This window comes from Hylobates moloch, unplaced genomic scaffold (genome assembly GCF_009828535.3).
Source record: "Hylobates moloch isolate HMO894 unplaced genomic scaffold, HMol_V3 SCAFFOLD_8, whole genome shotgun sequence".
In the NCBI taxonomy this organism is placed as follows: domain Eukaryota; kingdom Metazoa; phylum Chordata; class Mammalia; order Primates; family Hylobatidae; genus Hylobates; species Hylobates moloch.
Genome location: NW_026652283.1, coordinates 79,753,976 through 79,774,765, shown reverse-complemented (window position 1 = coordinate 79,774,765; position 20,790 = coordinate 79,753,976). Strand labels below are relative to the sequence as shown.

At 57.2% G+C, this 20,790-nt stretch overlaps 1 protein-coding gene across 2 annotated transcripts in view; it reads left to right on the top strand.

The window, feature by feature from the left end:
* BSN (bassoon presynaptic cytomatrix protein) overlaps nt 1–20,790 on the top strand; it is a 114,702-nt gene that overhangs the window by 83,230 nt on the left and 10,682 nt on the right. For both annotated transcript variants that reach the window (XM_032161481.2, XM_058442227.1), the window contains exons 3-5: nt 4,103–4,987; nt 12,456–12,902; nt 13,366–20,022. In XM_032161481.2, coding sequence (XP_032017372.1) covers nt 4,103–4,987; nt 12,456–12,902; nt 13,366–20,022 — 7,989 coding nt within the window. The remainder of the gene's footprint in view (nt 1–4,102; nt 4,988–12,455; nt 12,903–13,365; nt 20,023–20,790) is intronic.

Genomic DNA, 20,790 nt, shown 5'->3' with positions numbered 1-20,790 from the left:
TAGTCCCTTTGATTCTTGTGGAGAGCCAGCTTGGAGAGGGCCTAGGAGCCACAGGGAGCCTTCTGGGTTCAACCTCTTGATGGAGGCATCACTGTGTGCAGCTAAGGAAGGCTCTAACTGTACTGACACTCAGGCCAGGGGAGTCTGCCACAGAACTATTCATGTATACCCAGGCTGGGTGGGTGGGTGGGTTGGGGTGCACAGCCATCATCTCTCTCCCTACCCCGTGGACAGCCTCCATCCCCCTGAGTGTGGGGATAGGGGCCTCGCAGTATGGAAGAAGAGGCTGAGGTTGGGCTCCTCCCAGGAAACTCCTGGGGATCCATGGAGGTGGCAGAGAGGGGGATGTATTGCTGGCCTCAGAGAGCTCCCTCAGCCAGTGTCCTCCTTAGGAGGCCTTGCATGCTGGGCCTGAGCCTGGGAGGGGCTGTGGGGAGGGTGCGGTCAAGGTTCCTTACCGTCTGGAAGAGGCTGGATAGAAATAGCTGCACCCATCTGGGCGATGAGTCACTGAGGGGCGTTTCAGCCTTTTCTTGGAGAAGTTCTATTTTAGGTGAGATGCCTGTGCCACAGCCTGGATGACGGGGGCTGGGGAAAGGAAAGTTCTGGTGGTGAGTGCAGGAGGTTTGGCACGTGCCTTTGTTCAGCCTGACTCAGAACCCCAGGGAGAGTCACCCCAAAGTCCCAGGATAAGAAGCCTTACCTCCTAAATCCCCTTTCCCAGGAAGAAGTCTCACCTCAGGGCATGCTGCAGTGCCCAGGTGAATGAGAGAGATGGTACTTTGGGTGTGGGCTGGGCACCCACGGGAAGAACTGAATTTGTGGCTGCCACCCTGGGCCAGAGGCTGAGCTTCCCCTCTGGGGAGTAATCCCCTTCCAGGGTCCCTCTCTGGATGAGTAGAAATGGCCTGCTCTGGGGAACTCCCACTTTGATGGGAATAAGCCCCTCCCTCCCAAGAGTGACCTTTCTAAAGTGGTCTTTAGACTGGGTTCAGGGACTGAAATTGTTTTCTTTCTGGCTTTCTCTGCCCAAACATAGACAAAGCTGCCTTGCTTCTTTCTTTTTTTTTTTTTTTGAGACGGAGTCTCGCTCTGTTGCCCAGGCGCGATCTTGGCTCACTACAACCTCTGCCTCCCAGGTTCAAGCGATTCTCCTGCCTCAGCCTCCCAAGTAGCTGGGACTACAGGCATGTGCCACCACACCCGGCTAATTTTTTGTATTTTTAGTAGAGACAGTGTTCACCATGTTAGCCAGGATGGTCTTGATCTCCTGACCTCGTGATCTGCCCACCTCTGCCTCCCAAAGTGCTGGGATTACAGGCGTGAGCCACTGTGCCCGGCCTGCCTTGCTTCTTAAAAAGCATCTGGGTGGGTTAATGGTTCCCAGCTAGTGGGATGGCTTCTCACCTCACTGCCTCGGCATCACTGTTCTTAGAGTTTCTAGAACTGGGATTGGCCTTTGCGTGGCTCTGCCAGGGTTTGCAGTGCTGACTTCTAGAGCCTGACTTGGCCTTTGGAAGAGGCAGGACTGCAGAAGGCTCCAGGCTGTCCAGGCTGTGGTTTAGGAGCTACGCAGAGCTGTCAGGGCTGATCTTGCCAGCAGCAACACTTCCTAGCCAGGGAACCATTGAGAGCACATTGCTAAAACATCTCAGATCTTGGTTTTCTCTCCTGTAAGGACAAAATGAGAGAATGCCTGTGAACATGCCCTATGTGGTGCTTGGCACAAGGGGGTGCTCGCCAAAGTGCAGTGTTCTCCCTCTTCTTGGCTGCTGCCCTTGGATTGCTGGGATAAGGCACCTGAGCCCAGGTCCCCCAACTGGCAAGTCAACCTGCAGCAGTAGCCCTGGGGCCTCAAGGCAGAGAGCAGGGCTGGAGCCACATGTGCGGGTAAATAAAAGGGGCCTTCTGCCCCAGAGATGAGATGGCACCTTCCCCTGGTGATGACTGGGTGGCCAATAAGGTGCATTCAGAACCTCTGGCTGCAACCACAGACAGAGAACAACCTTGGCCTCCAGCCTCGGCTCTGGTTGATGAGGAGGAGCCTCTTCATTGAGGCACCAAATCTTGGGGCTTCCACCTTGTTGAGCCATAGCTCAACATGGCTGCATGACCAAATTGCCAGGATGAATGAAGCAAGCCCCTCTGGGATGAGCCCTGCTCTGTACCACATGTTGTGTGCAGCCCTGAGAACGCCCTATCAATGAGAGCTCATGGGCTGCTTTGGAGGACAGGAGACACCTTGTAAACAACAAATTAGTAGACACTTTGGGAAAGAATAAGCACTATGGAGAAAATAAGCTGGGTAATTTGACACAGAGTACCCGGAGGGTGTTTTATTTTTATTTATTTATTTAATTATTTTGAGATGGAGTCTCACTCTGTTGCCCAGGCTGGAGTGCAGCGGCACAGTCTTGGCTTACTGCAACCTCCGCCTCCTGGGTTCAAGCAATTCTCCTGCCTCAGACTCCCAAGTAGCTGAGATTACAGGCGTTCGCCACCACACCTGGCCAATTCTTACTATTTTCAGTAGAGATGGGGTTTCACCATGTTGGTCAGGTAGGTCTCGAACTCCTGACCTCAAATGATCCTCCTGCCTCTGCCTCCCAAAGTGCCTGGATTACAGGTGTGAGCCACCACACCTGGCCAAAGGAGAGCATTTTAGATTGTGTGGCCAGAGGAGGCCCTGGTGGGAAAGTGATACCTCATCTGAAATCTATACAACAAGCTGGGCCAGGGAGCAGAAGGAATAGGAAATACAAAGGCCCTGGTACAGAAATTAGCTCAGGGGACCACTTGGCAGAGCAGACAGCCTAGAGTGTCTGCAGTGAGACAGCCAAGGGGAGATGGCAGGAAGAGAGGCCAGAGAGAGGGGGAGGCTGGGGTGGGGCTGGGTTGGGTCACAGGGTTGTGCTGAAGAGTTCCCAAGGTGTGGTGGAAATCCACTTGTCCTGTTGGTGAGATGCTCTGATTTACATGTGGGTTTTTGGAGAAAAATTATTGGCTCATGTAACTGGAAGTCCAAGGGTAGACTTGGGGCATAGCCAGATCCAGGGAATGGAATGAAGTCATCAGATCTACTCCTTTCTCCTTTCCTTGACTCCTACCATCTATGGACGTCATTCTTAGCGTCTCTCTGTATGTTGGGAAAGAAGACTACTACTGCTCCAAAGCTACATCCTTCTGATTAGTAATCCAAAGGAAAAGGAATAAAGACCCTCTCTCCTGTTGTTCCTTACCAGATAACGTGGAGGGCTGTAACTGACTCTGCCAGGTCACGTGCCCATCCCTGCACAGGGCTAATGACAGAGGGAAACTATGTGTTTATCACATGGATAGCGGCACATGTCTCATTTGCTCTGGAGGCATGAATTATCCCACTTCTTTAAAAAGCTATCTTCCTTAAGGGAAAAAAAAGGCTTTTAAAAATTCTACTTAACATCAGTCACTTACATTGCATTACTTTACCCTTACTTATTTTGTTCTCAAGATTTTTCATTCTGTAGTATCTTGTTTCTTCAGCTAGACTCTGAGTTCCTTCAGGATAGGAATCATGGTTTCTTTTTATTTTCTATGCCTCCTTCTCCCACGTATTAATCTTCACTTATTTATTCATTATGCGAGTTTTTACTGAATACCCATTGCATACAAGCACTGCTCTAGGGCCATGCCTTTCCTCTTGGGTTAGGTTTTAAAAGATCAGTCTGGCTGCTATGTGCAAATGGCCTGAAGTGAGAAGCAGGGGAAGGCTATTGGGTTCATCCAAGCAGGAGGTTGGGGTGCACAGATCTGAGGCACTGCCAGGGGGTGGCGGGGAGGACTCTCAAGCAGGAGGGTCTGGCAGGCAGTGGGTTGGTGGTTGGGGTGGGGTCGGGGGATGGGACTGCCTCCACTGCCTCACATGCCTGGCAGCTCCTAGAGGGCAGGGGAGTGCCATCTGTCCTTCAGCCCTGCCCCCTGGCTGCCCAGAAATGCCTGAGCAGGGCTTGGTGCTTCTGCCTGTGCTAGGAGTGGCCTTGGCTGCTGTGGGGCCTGCACTGACCTGGGCCATGAGTACCACCAGTCCTGGCCACCCTGCTGACTATTTTGCTTCTCTCCTCAGGTGAAGGAGTGGCTCTGTCTGAACTGTCAGATGCAGAGGGCTCTGGGAATGGACATGACCACTGCACCTCGCTCCAAGAGCCAGCAGCAGCTGCACTCCCCAGCCCTGTCTCCTGCCCACTCCCCAGCCAAACAGCCCCTGGGGAAGCCAGACCAAGAGAGATCTCGGGGCCCAGGAGGACCACAGCCTGGGTCCCGCCAGGCTGAGACAGCCAGGGCCACCTCAGTGCCGGGGCCTGCCCAAGCAGCTGCCCCTCCAGAGGTGGGGAGGGTGTCTCCTCAGCCCCCTCAACCCACCAAGCCTTCCACAGCTGAGCCCAGGCCACCTGCAGGAGAGGCCCCGGCCAAAAGTGCCACCGCAGTGCCCGCTGGGCTTGGTGCCACCGAGCAGACCCAGGAGGGCCTCACTGGTAAGCTCTTCGGCCTTGGCGCGTCGCTGCTAACCCAGGCAAGCACCCTCATGTCTGTGCAGCCCGAGGCTGACACCCAGGGCCAGCCTGCCCCCAGCAAGGGGACACCTAAGATCGTCTTCAATGATGCCAGCAAGGAGGCTGGCCCAAAACCCTTGGGCTCAGGGCCTGGGCCTGGGCCAGCACCTGGAGCCAAAACTGAGCCTGGGGCCAGAACGGGTCCTGGATCTGGACCTGGAGCCCTGCCGAAAACTGGGGGAACAACCAGTCCAAAGCATGGCAGAGCAGAACATCAGGCAGCATCGAAGGCTGCTGCCAAGCCAAAGACCATGCCGAAGGAAAGGGCCACCTGCCCACTGTGCCAAGCCGAGCTCAACGTGGGCAGCAAGAGCCCAGCCAACTATAACACATGCACCACCTGCAGGCTCCAGGTGTGCAACTTGTGTGGCTTCAACCCAACACCCCACCTGGTGGAGGTAAGAGCTGGACCAAGCATGCTCCCTTGAACCTTGATGAGAGGCCGGGCCTGGGTAGTGGTGGCATGGAAACCGGAAAGAGTTCTGGGTCTGCAGCAGCCATGGGGCTGCCCCTGTACAACTAATGCTGCAGAGGGGCCGCATTCCCTTTCCTGTCCCCCTACCTGAGGCCCCAGCTCTACTCAGAACTAACTTTCACTCAGTGTTGGGGGTAGTGGTGCCTACTGACTCTGACTAGTGCCCTAAGGCTGATCCCAGAGTCCTTGAACTGGCCTCCCCATTTCCAGCTACCATGGGCATGGCCCTGATGAAAGACACCAACCTCCCCTGCTCAGATAGGAGAACCTGAGGTCCCACACTGCCATGGACCTGTGACCTTCAGAAGGGTAGGGATTGAATGGCCATGGTGCAGAGGGTTGTGTCCCACATCCAGGGTGGGGTGGGAGGCTTTCTCACAATGGGGCAGGGCATGTCCCACTGTCCAGGCTCCAGCCCAGCTAGGTGGTATTCAACCTTGATTGTCTCTTCTGAGGTCATAAGTGTTGATGTCTACTTGTCAAAGTCACAGCCTTTGGTCCACATATTTTACCCAGGCTGGGGCTGGGCTCTCCTAAGAGCTGCTGGTGGGGATGCTCAGAGATGCTCCTCTTTCCCACAGGAAGGTTTGAGACAGACCTGGTGTTGTGGCCATTCTCTCCGCAGTCCCTGCTCCAGGGAAGGGCACTGGGCACTGTGCAGTGCTGAGCAGGAGGGAGCAGGAGGCCCAGTGTAAGGTTCAGTGTTCCCTCGAAGCCTGGAGTCCAGCCCAAGAGGCTCAGAAGGTGAAGGTGCCCTGGCAGAACTAGACCAGCCTGGGCCAGGAGCAGATGCTGCTTCTGCTCCTCCCTCAGTCCCGTGGCCCACTCTCCCTGGCCCAGGGTCACCCATGTGACCCTTACCATGCTGCCTTGGGCGTAGCTTGGTGTGTCTCCTTCCTTAGAGTGCCCTCAGTCTTGATAGGTGAATGTGTTTCCCAGCTGTGTCACATTAGGAGATGTTCGAGCCAAGGCCCTGCCTCTTGCACATGGGCAGCCACCTGAGCCGTCTGGTCTCTTGGGCTGAGCCATTTGTAGCTGATGGTGGTGCAGGGGTGTGCGGAGTGCAAACCACCACTGGCCCAGGATGGGACAAGAGAGGAGAGCATGATGTTGCCATGGCCTCTGTGGCACCTTGTTCTGACTTCCCTTGGGCCAGGACTCCACAGGAGTCCCTGTGGGACCCCAGCATGACTAGGAAGACTACTTTGGCCACCAAAGGCCACACTTTCCAATATGCAGGGAAGGGCAGCCCTGAGCAAGACAACTGACCTCCTCATGTGGCACCCATCTGGTCTTCTAGGCACTATGAAGCCAGCTCTCCAAGCTCTAGGTCTGGTGGCTCACTGGCAACAGTTTGCCTCACTGGCTCGGGGAATGGGGTGCACCATGGTGTCACCACAACAAGACCAGGAGAACCCTAGCCGGCTGCTCTGCCCAGAGACCTCCAGGCACAAGCTCACTGCTGGTCAGGTGGGGCATACTGACACTGAGCGACTGTGAGCCCCAGTGGACTTCTGAGTTGGCCTGGCCTGGAGGACTCCTGTCCCCAAGAGACCTCCCAGCCCACATTTCCTTATTAAGCAGAATGTGCATGAATGGGAGGGGAAAACTGTCTCTGTCCAGGAGCATAAATGTTCCTGACAGTTCCTCTTGGCAGTCCCTGGGCCAGGCCACGGGAAGTGCTGATTCTGCCCAAACAGAAGACTTTCGTTCACACGCTGACTAGATGAAACGTTTGTATTCTGACTTAGGCCTCTCATTAGCTGCTTGGTTCTGGCTTTCCTGGACCCTGGAGCTTCTGTCTCTTGATGGCCAGTGTTCCCCCCATCACACCCCTCTCAATTTCCTGCTGTGTCCATGTCCTGCCCCACTTCCCCCTCCTTAGCCAGGACCACTCTCATCTCCACAGGGTCTGATGGGTCCCATGGGCCTGAAAGCAAAGCTGAGGGATGTCCTGGTTCTAGTCCTGGTCCTACCTCATCCCCAGCTCAGGCTGCTCCTGACAGCAGTCAGGGATGATGAAGTCTCTCTAACTCCTTTCCCATAGCTCTCTCTGTCAATGCTGCTGTCCCCAGAGGGCCTGCGGCTATTCTGGGGAAGGTGTGGATAGGCGGCCATAATGCCTCTCCCATGATTCCCACCATAGAGACTGTACCACCATCCACCACCAGAGATGCAAGCCAGCAGCCCGGGGTCATCCTCACCTCCTCCTCTTTAACCTCTGCACCTGCTCCATGGACCATGCCCTGCCAGCTCTGCCTCCCCACTGTCACAAGAATCTGACCTCTCTCCCACCCATGGTCACAGCCTTAGTCCTTCCGTCCTTATCCTCCCTTACCCACACAATGACCAAAACCTCTGTGCAGCTTCACCTGCCTTGGGTCTTGCGAGGGGCTGGTGTTGATATGTTCCCCATCCCTTCAGCATTGCTTTTCTTCACTGAGGCCCCTAACCAGGCTGTGGTCTGTCTTGGATCTCACCTCAGCCAATGGCCACTTGGCATCCTGAGCAATTTTGTGCTTCCCTGCGACCTACTTTGTGTGTTCTTGGTTAGAGGTTTCTGATTTCTCAGCACTTGCCAGAGACACTTACCCTGCCTTGGGAGTGTGGTGGTAAGGCCAGCAGGTCCTTCTCCAGGTCCTAAGGGCGGGTCTGCCATGGCTGTCTCTCTCTGGACCTTGCCTGCACAAGAACAACTGTGCTGTGTCTCTGTGCACAAAGAAGGGACAGACCAGTGGAGCCCCACTCATAGCTCCCCACAGCCCTGTTAGACCTCCTGAGACTCCACCTGAGGCCAGAGTCAACCATCTGGGCCAATGGGTTGGGAATTTTCCCCACAGGTTGGAAATTTTCCTGAACATTTCTGAGCTGTAAAAATCTTTCTTCTAGATTGGGAGTTCAGAGCACACAATAGAGGAGGGAATAAAATTGGATCCTTTTTCCTTTTGAACTTTCCTCTGAAAAAAATAACCATAATGCTGTTCAGTGAGTCACTTCATAATTAAGAGTTGTTGATTCCAATTTTTTTACCTATTTGTCTTTTGGAAGGATAATAGTACTCTCTGGCTTAATTTTTAATTGACTTCCAGTTCAAAATAGAGTTTGTGAAGAAATTAGTTGAATTGGAATTGTGACAGTAACATTACCAGTCTCTTATTATATCATCATTGCCAAAATTCCAGCTGTGCCCTTGAGAAGTTGGGCCTCCCTGGGCAAAGTCCCTTGCACCTGTGATACGTGGGGCTGGGCTTGCTCATTGGGGCAGGGGTTGCGGCAGGGGCATCAGGCTAGAGGTCCTGTTCCCTCCCATGTAGAATAGGGACCATAATACTCCCTTTTAGGTTTCCGTGAGAACCAGGTGAGATGCTGTACCTCAGATGCTTATGCAAGGCCTGACACAGTCAGCCCTTAAGCCAGGGTATTGGAACAGGAGTATCCTAAAGAGGGTCTCTGTGTGAGAAAGGAAGCATTCCCATGAGCCCCTATCTGGGTGTGGATGGACCCTGTGGCTGGTTTAAGCTCTTGGTATCATGAGGGATGCCCCACAGGGAACGAACACATTTGGTGCTGGGGGGTGAGGGGGGTACAGCCCAGCTGCAAGGATACACACTGGGGACACCAGGGTGGGTTTATTTTATGAGAGGAAGAGGCCCAGAAAGAAGGAGCTTAGGCATGTCCAGCAACAGGAAGGCTCAGGGTCACAAAGTTAGGAGAGGAATAGCAGCACCAGTGATGGCCATCCCTGTGGTCCAGTGTCCTCCAAGATGACCCCTGGGCATCCTTTTCTCTGGAGTTCTCATTCACAGCCCCCTGGTCCGGCAGCAGGGCTGAGGGTGTTTAGGGCCAGGCAGCTGGCCATAGGGCATTGACTGGATCAGTGTCACCATAACCATACTGGCATGCAGGCCAGCTCCACACATGAAGCGATTACGTGGAATGCAGGTTCATTCAGACGATGGCAGACAGTGCAGGATCTGTCCTGGCTCACAAGGCACAATGGCCAGTGGTCCCAGAAGGCAGCAGCTCTCACGTGCCTAGAGGGCACCCCACTAACTCAGTCATCCCATTTCCCCTTCTTTACCCTAAATAGTGATGCCCTGAACCACTGAGCGCCATCTGATGGCATACACACCTGCCTCTCCCACTGTTAGGTGATGATTGTCCTTGGGGAATTTGTACCTTCCTGCCCCAGAAAGGAACTGGACAGAGGGAGTGATGCAGAAGTAGTCATCAGAGCCACCCCATTATCCATCCCCTGCCCTTTTGTCGAAGAGGCCAGGCGAAGGGGTAAGCAGGCAACACTTTCCCAAGGACTGGGGCTGGCATGGGCTGAGTGAGGCAGAGTATGAGAGGGCTGTGCAATGAATGGATGGCTGAATGAGGAATGAACACTGAAATTGGGGAATGGAAACGAGCGGAAGAATAAGGGAATGAACGTTTGGGATGGAGGTAGGGGTGTGTTGGGGTTGGAGAAAATGAGAATAGAATGGATAAAGGAATTGGGACCCCAGCAACTGTGTCCCAGCCCCAGGCACAGAGATTCTACATGGCCTGCCTTCCACCCGATTCTCATTCCCCGGAAGACTTGGGCCTGGGCCAGGTCTCTCCTGGCTCTACTCCTACCAGCCCCAGTGCCCTGTACCCTTCTTCTCCACTCCCAGAGGGCTTGTGAAGGGCCTCCAGCAGCCAGGTCAATGTTTATTTTTAGCCCTTACTTCACATGCCTCTTCCTGCCTGCTCTCCCTTCCTCACTGCCTACTATAGCAGAGCCAGGAGCAAGAGGGCCTGCCAGGCAATCTGCAACCTGGCTGTCTCTGTGAATAAATGTATGAAGGAGCAAAGCCCCAGGGAGCATGTGACCACAGGTAACATCTCTGCTGAGAGCTGGGCCTCTGGGTTCAGGCAAGCTGGCCTCTCCAGCATTTGGTCAGAGCACTTAGCATTAGGTCTGCCTCCTCCATCCAGACCACCCTTCCAAGGTGACTTGCTTCACTTAGACTGTTGCTTCTGTGTGGGGTTTGCAGGCCAGAGATGGGGTTAGGGGTTTGCCAGGCCACCAAGGTGGGCCAGGGCAGATAACCAAACTTTGAGAGGCCTAACATGGGATGGGTGTGCACAGGGCTCCAAAGTGGAGTTAGGGCAGCATTGCCTTGGGCCAGCCCACTGGGCCTAGATCCTAAACCCATCATGCTGACCATAGGGCTGGGGAAGGGGCTGTTCACTCATTTCCAGAGCTCTCTCTCTTGGTCTCTGCCTATAGCCCTGCCATCTCTCCAGGGTCATTTTGCCATCTCACAGTCCTTTCTGACACGGGGGAATTTCCATTGTGTACACAGGTGATGCTGGGGGCATGAGAGCTAGGGTTCCTGGATCAGGCTCTGTGCTCTCCCATGTCCTGTTCATCTGGGGCTCGGTCTCAACCTATCTGTATTCTCCCCAGGTACCTCTGGGGGTGCACCCGGCCAGGCCAAGTGAGCCCAGGGCCTGGCCAGTGGCCAGCACTTATTGCCTTGTGGGGTTTTGTGTGGAGACACATTGAGCATCAGATAAGGTTCAAGGGAGTCAGTAGTGGTGTTAGGGCTGGGCTGTGCCGAGAACAGAGTGAGTATATGTATGTAGGGCATCTAAAGGGTCCCCCTCCACAGCTGGGCCACTGCCCCATTCCTCTTCCTGGGACTTGTGCATGGGGTTGGGCCTCGGGGAAGAACAGAAGCTCCAGTGGGAGAGAAGCAGTCTCGACCCTGAGTAACCAGCCCGGGGAGCAGGCCTGTCCCTCAACACACACCAAGGCCCTGCCATCTCCAAGCCTAGCCTCTGCTGAAGCCCAGAGCAGAGAAGTGGAATGTAGCTGTCTGTGGACAGCAAACCAGGGCAGAATCATTGACATGTTATCTGCCATGGTGGTCCTAGGATGCCAGGCTAAGGGCAGGCACCCTGGGGGTACCAGGCTTCCAAGGCTGCCAGAGGCAGCATGTGAAGCAAGGGTACTGAGGTTGTTAGCCTTCCTGTGGGTGGCAAGGGCCAAAGGTCACCTCCTTTTCCAGTCCTCTGGCTCTGTGACCTTATGGTTCTTATGGTCCATCTCAGTGGCAGAGTTGTTGGTGGGAGCCTGTATGTCCGGGCACCTGGGATGAGTGAGCTCCCTGTAGGACGGAGGGAGCACTAAGGCTCTGTGCCACAGAGTAAGAACAGGCACAGGTATCTGTGGGACCGTGCTCTGGGCTCCACTATAACCTCATTCTCCATCCCATGTGGGCCAGGGAAGGACTTCATATCCTGCCAAGGAGGAGCCCTGACTCTGGAGGAGGCTACTGGGAGACATGCCCCTGTCAGCCTCAGACCTGCTGCAGGAATCACCCATTTAGGCCTCAGAGATGCCCAAACCCTACCCCTGTACAAAGCAGCTGGGGCTGGGAGACTTGGACTTCGCTTCTTGTGTTCTGGGGGCTTCACCATTGATACCTGTGTCATGCTTGTAAATGACCTGTTTGGGGTTGTGGGCTCCAGAAAGGCTGCATGCCAGTGCCTGTCTGTCTGCTGAGTCATGGCTGTCTTCAGCCCCCAGCACTGGGCCTGAAACAGTAGAGGATCCTGAGAGTGGTGGACTGATGGTTGAGAATTTGATTCCAGTCCAGCTCTGGAAGGAGCAGGGCCCCTGACACAAGGGCCACCATACATAGTCCCCATCAGAGGAACAGTCCAGAGCCCTGGGGGCAGGAGGAGGCCTCTACCTGAGGGTCTCTGCTAGCCTTAGACAAGGTGACTTGGGCTGGGGATTTGAGCAGGGAGGACTGCTCAGCCCCTCTGTCCTCCACCAAGCAGGGCTACTCCCAGACAGCCTCCCCTGGCCCCAAGAGTCTGCACCCTATCTAGCATAGCCATTACCTGGGAAAGAGTGTGGGGAAGGATGGAGTCAGACTTGAGAGCTGGGAGGCAGGGGAAGCGTAGTGCCTCCAGGAAGTGCTCCATGCTTGGATGCTACTCCTCTTCTGCAAGGGTTCTCAACTGCTGGACTCCATACCAGCCCACTAGGAGCCGTTTGCTCCTTCAGATTGAGACCTCAGCTTCCCCCTCTGCTTAGGGCTAGGCCCTCCCGTCCCCCACAGTTCTCCCCCTTTTCTGGCCAGGTGAAAAGTTCTCTGTGGGTTAAGGAAAGTACTCCTCTTTGGGGTTGTTACTTGCATTCTGACTTTGTGTATGTTCATCCTAAGAATAGGGGAATTTGTTATTTGGGGGCAGTAAATCGATCAGTCTTTTTCTCCTTATGTCTTTGGCGTTATGCTTTGAAAGTTCTCTCCTCCCTAAGGTTACAGAAATAGTTATGGAAATATTATTTGAGGACTTCAGTGTCTTTTTAATTTTCATCAACCCCCTCTCCCATTTCCTTGCAGAAAACAGAGTGGCTCTGTCTGAACTGCCAAACCAAGCGGCTACTGGAGGGCAGCCTAGGAGAGCCGACCCCTCTACTGCCGCCCACCTCACAGCAGCCCCCTGTAGGGGCCCCTCACCGTGCATCTGGAACATCCCCTCTGAAGCAGAAAGGGCCACAGGGGCTGGGCCAGCCATCAGGACCCCTGCCTGCCAAGGCCAGCCCTCTATCCACCAAGGCCAGCCCCCAGACCAAGCCCCTCAGGGCTTCTGAACCCAGCAAGACCCCAAGCAGTGCCCAGGAAAAGAAGACCAGAGTCCCCACTAAAGCTGAGCCCATGCCGAAGCCACCTCCAGAGACTACCCCAACCCCTGGGACTCCTAAAGTAAAGAGTGGGGTGAGGAGGGCTGAACCTGCCACCCCTGTCGTCAAGGCTGTTCCAGAAGCCCCCAAGGGTGGGGAGGCGGAGGTCAGTTCCATTCACTTCTCAGAGACCCTAGCTTTCAGACAGGACAGTCTATGGAAAGGCTTGCCTCCCTGGGTGGCTGAGGCTGTAGGCTCAGGACAGGTGCCTTGGGGCCACACAGGAGGGAAGGGACACAGTAGAAGGAAAGTCTAGATGAGGTTCTGGCACCCTTGGAGACTGTGAGTTTTACACTGGTGCTGTGTCTGGCACCTTGTCAGATGCTTTGCTGGGTTTTGATACCCTTTGATCTAGTAAAGTTTCTCTTTGAAGACCAAGGGCTGGTTTGGGCTTGCCATGGAACCTTCAGGTTATTCAAGGCGAGAAGGAGACAGGGTGGGTGGCGGGCCCTAAACCCTTGGGAAATGGCCAGACTCTTCCCCAGGGTCCTGGGATTGACAGGGAGGGTTGGGTTCCCACCACAAGCTTTGCCATGGGGAGTCAGTGTTTGCTTTTCACCCTGCTGCAGGACCTGGTGGGCAAGCCTTACTCTCAGGATGCGTCTCGGAGCCCACAGAGCCTCAGTGACACAGGCTATTCCTCCGACGGCATCTCTAGCTCCCAGAGTGAGATCACAGGAGTCGTGCAGCAGGAGGTGGAACAGCTGGACAGTGCAGGGGTGACAGGGCCACATCCACCCAGCCCCTCCGAGATCCACAAGGTGGGGAGCAGCATGCGGCCTTTGCTGCAGGCCCAGGGCCTGGCCCCAAGTGAGCTGAGCAAGCCACTCTCCAGCAGTACTGGCGAGGAGCAGAAGCAGCGGCCCCACTCCTTGTCCATCACACCTGAGGCCTTTGACTCTGATGAGGAGCTGGAGGAGATCCTGGAGGAAGACGAAGACTCTGCTGAGTGGAGGCGCCGGAGAGAGCAGCAGGACACTGCCGAGTCCTCAGACGACTTTGGCAGCCAATTGAGGCACGACTATGTGGAGGACAGCAGTGAGGGTGGCCTGTCCCCTCTTCCACCCCAGGCCCCAGCCCGGGCAGCAGAACTGACTGATGAGGAGTTCATGCGACGGCAGATTCTGGAGATGAGCGCCGAGGAAGACAACCTGGAGGAGGATGACACTGCCACCTCCGGGCATGGCCTGGCCAAACATGGCACCCAGAAGGGTGGCCCCAGACCCAGGCCTGAGCCTAGCCAAGAACCAGCAGCACTGCCCAAGAGGCGCCTGCCCCACAATGCCACCACGGGCTATGAGGAGCTGCTCCCTGAGGGAGGCTCAGCAGAGGCTACCGATGGCAGTGGGACCCTGCAGGGTGGGCTCCGTCGCTTCAAGACTATTGAGCTCAACAGCACGGGCAGTTATGGTCATGAGTTGGACCTGGGCCAAGGTCCAGACCCCAGTCTGGACCGGGAGCCCGAGCTGGAGATGGAGAGCCTGACGGGCTCCCCTGAGGACCGCTCCCGTGGTGAGCACTCCTCTACATTGCCTGCCTCCACACCCAGCTACACCTCGGGCACCTCTCCCACCTCTCTGTCTTCCCTAGAGGAGGACAGTGACAGCAGCCCCAGCCGCAGGCAGCGTCTAGAAGAAGCAAAGCAGCAGCGCAAGGCCCGGCACCGCTCCCACGGGCCCCTGCTACCCACCATTGAGGACTCCTCGGAGGAGGAGGAGCTGCGGGAGGAAGAGGAGCTGCTGCGTGAGCAAGAGAAGATGCGGGAGGTGGAGCAGCAGCGCATCCGCAGCACGGCCCGCAAGACCCGGCGGGACAAGGAAGAACTGCGGGCCCAGCGGAGGCGAGAGCGCTCCAAGACACCACCCAGTAACTTGTCACCCATCGAGGACGCCTCCCCCACGGAGGAGCTGAGGCAGGCGGCCGAGATGGAGGAGCTACACCGCTCCTCCTGCTCCGAGTACTCACCCTCACCCTCCCTTGACTCTGAGGCTGAGGCCTTGGATGGTGGCCCTAGCCGGCTTTACAAGTCAGGCAGTGAGTACAACCTGCCTACCTTCATGTCCCTCTACTCACCAACCGAGACACCCTCTGGCAGCTCCACCACTCCCAGTTCCGGGAGGCCCCTCAAGAGTGCTGAGGAGGCTTATGAGGAGATGATGCGCAAAGCTGAGCTGCTCCAGAGGCAGCAAGGCCAGGCGGCAGGGGCCCGGGGACCCCATGGCGGCCCCTCTCAGCCCACAGGCCCCCGGAGCCTGGGCTCCTTCGAATATCAAGACACTGCAGACCGTGAATATGGCCAGGCTGCTCAGCCTGCCGCAGAGGGCACGCCAGCCGGCCTGGGAGCAGCCGTGTACGAAGAAATCCTTCAGACATCACAGAGCATAGTCCGCATGCGGCAGGCCTCCTCACGAGACCTGGCTTTTGCTGAGGACAAAAAGAAGGAGAAGCAGTTTCTAAATGCTGAGAGTGCATACATGGACCCAATGAAGCAAAATGGTGGCCCCCTTACCCCTGGTACCAGTCCCACCCAGCTCGCTGCCCCTGTGTCCTTCTCTACCCCCACCTCCTCAGACAGCAGCGGGGGCCGAGTTATTCCCGATGTCCGTGTCACTCAGCATTTTGCAAAGGAGCCTCAGGAACCCCTCAAGCTGCACAGCTCTCCTGCCTCCCCCAGCTCAGCCTCCAAGGAGATAGGCATGCCCTTTTCCCAGGGCCCTGGGACCCCAGCCACCACAGCTGTGGCTCCTTGTCCAGCTGGGCTGCCACGAGGATATATGACTCCAGCCTCCCCAGCAGGCTCCAGGCGCAGTCCTTCACCATCTTCCACAGCCCACAGCTATGGACACAGCCCAACCACTGCAAACTATGGGTCCCAAACTGAGGATCTACCCCAGGCCCCCAGTGGCCTTGCTGCAGCTGGACGAGCTGCTAGAGAGAAGCCCTTGAGTGCGAGTGACGGTGAGGGTGGCACTCCTCAGCCTTCCCGGGCATATTCCTACTTTGCAAGCTCCAGCCCACCTCTCTCCCCGTCTTCCCCCTCAGAGAGTCCCACATTCTCCCCTGGCAAGATGGGCCCAAGGGCCACAGCAGAGTTCTCTACACAGACACCAAGTCCAGCCCCTGCCTCAGACATGCCACGGAGCCCTGGTGCCCCCACTCCATCACCTATGGTAGCCCAGGGCACACAAACACCACATCGACCCAGCACGCCTCGCCTGATGTGGCAGGAGTCCTCTCAAGAGGCTCCCTTTATGGTCATCACGCTGGCATCAGACGCCTCCAGCCAGACCAGGATGGTACATGCCAGTGCCTCCACCTCCCCGCTCTGCTCACCTACTGAAACCCAGCCCACCACCCATGGCTACAGCCAGACAACACCTCCGAGTGTGTCTCAGCTGCCCCCAGAGCCACCTGGGCCACCTGGCTTTCCACGGGTGCCCAGTGCTGGTGCAGATGGGCCCCTGGCACTATATGGCTGGGGTGCCCTCCCTGCTGAGAACATCTCCCTGTGCCGGATCTCCTCTGTCCCTGGGACATCTAGGGTTGAGCCAGGCCCCAGGACCCCTGGCACTGCAGTGGTAGACCTCCGTACAGCTGTCAAGCCCACTCCCATCATCCTTACTGACCAGGGCATGGACCTCACCTCTCTTGCTGTGGAAGCGAGGAAGTATGGTCTCGCCCTGGATCCAATCCCCGGACGGCAGTCGACCACCGTGCAGCCCTTGGTTATCAACCTTAATGCCCAGGAGCAGACCCATACCTTCCTTGCCACTGCCACCACCGTGAGCATCACCATGGCCTCGTCTGTGCTCATGGCTCAACAAAAGCAGCCTGTGGTCTATGGAGACCCCTACCAGAGCCGCCTTGACTTTGGCCAGGGTGGGGGTAGCCCCGTGTGCCTGGCCCAGGTCAAACAAGTAGAGCAGGCTGTCCAGACAGCCCCATACCGAAGTGGGCCCCGGGGAAGACCCAGGGAGGCCAAGTTTGCCAGATATAACCTGCCCAACCAAGTAACTCCTCTGGCCAGAAGAGACGTTTTGATCACTCAGATGGGCACTGCCCAGAGTGTTGGCCTCAAGCCAGGCCCAGTGCCAGAGCCAGGTGCTGAGCCCCACCGGGCCACCCCTGCAGAGCTGCGGTCACATGCTCTGCCAGGTGCCAGGAAGCCACACACAGTGGTGGTGCAGATGGGAGAGGGCACAGCAGGCACTGTGACCACACTGCTCCCAGAGGAGCCTGCGGGTGCCCTGGACCTTACCGGGATGAGGCCTGAGAGCCAGCTAGCATGCTGTGACATGGTCTACAAGCTCCCCTTTGGCAGCAGCTGCACTGGCACCTTCCACCCGGCCCCCAGTGTGCCTGAGAAGAGCATGGCAGATGCTGCCCCACTTGGCCAAAGCAGCGGCCCCTTCTATGGTCCCCGGGACCCTGAGCCTCCTGAGCCCCCCACCTACCGGGCACAGGGGGTGGTGGGGCCTGGGACCCATGAGGAGCAGAGGCCCTACCCACAAGGCCTGCCTGGTAGGCTGTACTCCTCCATGTCTGACACCAATTTGGCTGAGGCTGGCCTCAACTACCATGCCCAGAGGATCGGGCAGCTCTTCCAGGGTCCTGGACGAGACTCAGCTATGGACCTCAGCTCACTGAAGCACTCCTACAGCCTGGGCTTTGCGGATGGACGCTACCTAGGGCAGGGCTTGCAGTATGGCTCAGTCACGGACCTGCGTCATCCTACAGACCTTTTGGCTCACCCGCTTCCCATGCGGCGCTATAGCTCGGTGTCGAACATCTACTCAGACCACAGATACGGCCCACGGGGAGATGCAGTTGGCTTCCAGGAGGCCAGCCTGGCCCAGTACAGTGCCACCACAGCCCGTGAAATCAGTCGCATGTGCGCTGCCCTCAACTCCATGGACCAGTATGGTGGGCGGCATGGCAGTGGTGGTGGCCCTGACCTTGTGCAGTACCAGCCCCAGCACGGGCCCGGGCTCAGTGCTCCACAGAGTCTGGCTCCCCTCAGACCTGGACTCCTTGGTAACCCCACCTTTCCAGAGGGCCACCCAAGTCCTGGGAACTTGGCCCAGTATGGGCTTGCAGCAGGCCAAGGAACAGCAGTCAGACAGCTGCTGCCGTCCACAGCCACTGTACGTGCAGCTGACGGCATGATCTACTCGACTATCAATACCCCAATTGCTGCAACACTGCCCATCACCACCCAGCCTGCCTCAGTCCTGCGGCCCATGGTGCGTGGTGGCATGTACAGGCCTTACGCATCTGGTGGAATCACAGCTGTGCCACTGACCAGTCTGACACGTGTGCCCATGATTGCCCCCCGGGTACCTCTTGGACCCACAGGGCTGTACCGATATCCTGCACCAAGTAGATTTCCCATTGCTTCCAGTGTTCCACCTGCAGAAGGGCCTGTCTATCTGGGGAAACCTGCTGCTGCCAAGGCCCCCAGGGCTGGGGGCCCTTCAAGGCCAGAGATGCCAGTAGGGGCTGCACGGGAAGAGCCTCTTCCCACAACCACCCCTGCTGCCATCAAGGAGGCTGCAGGAGCCCCAGCTCCTGCCCCACTAGCCAGCCAGAAGCCACCAGCAGATGCTGCTCCTGGGGGTGGCAGTGGGGCCCTCAGCCGGCCAGGGTTCGAGAAAGAGGAAGCATCACAGGAGGAGAGGCAGCGGAAGCAACAAGAGCAGCTGCTCCAGCTAGAGCGGGAGCGGGTGGAGTTGGAGAAGCTGCGACAACTTCGGCTGCAAGAGGAGCTAGAGCGGGAACGTGTGGAGCTGCAGAGGCACCGTGAGGAGGAGCAGCTGCTGGTGCAGCGGGAGTTGCAGGAGCTGCAGACCATCAAGCACCATGTGCTGCAGCAGCAGCAAGAGGAACGCCAGGCTCAATTTGCACTGCAGCGGGAACAGCTAGCGCAGCAGCGTCTGCAGCTGGAGCAGATCCAGCAGCTGCAGCAGCAGCTGCAGCAGCAGCTAGAGGAGCAGAAGCAGCGGCAGAAGCCTCCCTTTCCTGCAGCCTGTGAGGCACCTGGCCGAGGGCCTCCCCTAGCGGCTGCTGAGTTGGCCCAGAATGGCCAGTATTGGCCCCCCCTTACACATGCAGCCTTCATTGCCATGGCAGGGCCTGAAGGACCTGGGCAGCCTCGTGAGCCAGTGCTGCACCGGGGTCTCCCAAGCTCTGCCTCAGACATGTCACTGCAAACAGAGGAGCAGTGGGAGCCCAGCCGTAGTGGCATCAAGAAGCGGCACTCCATGCCACGCCTGCGGGATGCCTGTGAACCAGAGTCTGGGGCTGAGCCCTGTGTGGTCAGGAGGATTGCCGACAGCAGCGTGCAGACAGACGATGAGGATGGGGAGGGCCGCTACCTCTTGAGTCGGCGACGCCGGGCACGGCGGAGTGCTGACTGCAGTGTGCAGACAGACGATGAAGACAGTGCTGAGTGGGAGCAGCCAGTGCGCCGCCGCAGGTCTCGTCTTCCCCGCCACTCAGACTCAGGCTCTGACAGCAAGCACGATGCCACTGTCTCGTCATCCAGTGCTGCTGCCACTGTGAGGGCCATGAGCAGCGTGGGCATCCAGACCATCAGTGACTGCTCTGTGCAGACGGAGCCTGACCAGCTGCCCAGGGTCTCTCCAGCCATCCACATCACAGCTGCCACTGACCCCAAGGTGGAGATCGTCAGGTACATATCGGCGCCAGAGAAGACTGGGCGTGGGGAGAGCCTGGCCTGCCAGACGGAGCCAGATGGGCAGGCCCAGGGTATAGCCGGGTCGCAGCTTGTAGGGCCAACTGCCATCAGCCCCTACCTGCCTGGCATCCAGATCGTCACCCCAGGGCCTCTGGGCAGATTTGAAAAAAAGAAGCCAGATCCCCTGGAGATTGGGTACCAGGCCCACCTGCCTCCGGAGTCTCTCTCACAGCTTGTGAGCCGCCAGCCTCCCAAGTCCCCTCAGGTCCTCTACTCACCAGTCTCACCCCTGTCCCCTCACCGGCTCCTGGACACCTCCTTTGCTTCCAGTGAGAGGCTGAACAAGGCTCACGTGAGTCCCCAGAAGCACTTCACGGCTGACAGCGCTCTCCGCCAGCAGACGCTGCCTCGCCCCATGAAGACCCTGCAGCGGTCCCTGTCTGACCCTAAGCCCCTCAGCCCCACCGCCGAAGAGTCTGCCAAAGAGAGATTCTCCCTCTACCAGCACCAGGGGGGACTGGGTAGCCAGGTATGGGAACAGGGGCTGTTCCAGGGTGGGACAGGGATCTCTGCCTAGCCCGAGGGGCCCCCACAGGGAGGGGCTTCTTCTGGGGTGGGAGTAGAGGCATCTCTGGCCCCAGAGGCCCAGGGGAAGGAGTCAATGAGCAGATGCTCCCTGGTGCACATCTGATAGAGCCTGCAGCCTGGCAGACAGCCTGGCAGATACAGACACACACATGGGTCCCCACAGCCTTCCAGCCACATACCCCCCACTAGAAGCTTCAGCCTCCTCCCAGCACTGTCCCTTCACCACCCATACCTGGTCCAGCCCCTGCTACCTCCCCCTTCAGGCCTCTTCAGCTGTCACTTCTAGTCTGGACCCCTTCCACTCCAAACTTCATCTATGGGTGTTTCCTAACAAAATCAGTCACATGAACCTGGCGGGGCTGCTCTCGTCCTCTCAGTCCCGGCCTGGTTTCCATTGCCACACAGGAAGCCCACACCCCTATGTCCTAGCACTAGAGGCCCATCCCAGTGGGCTGCATTGTGCTCTCTGCCCCGGGGTGTTCCCTGCCCCTACCTGGCCCTCGGTAAATCTGTTTACACACCTGTCTGCTCCCCTAGATAGGGGATTCAGAAGCATAAACTTACCCTTGGCTGTGGCTTTATTTGCCAGTGATGGATGGGGACTGTGAGACGTGGCTTGGCTGTGGGCTGCAGCAGAAGTGAGAATAGAGGGTTGCGAGGGCCTAATGCCAACAACTGAGTGCCAGGCTGAGGAGGATGGGCTTTTCCT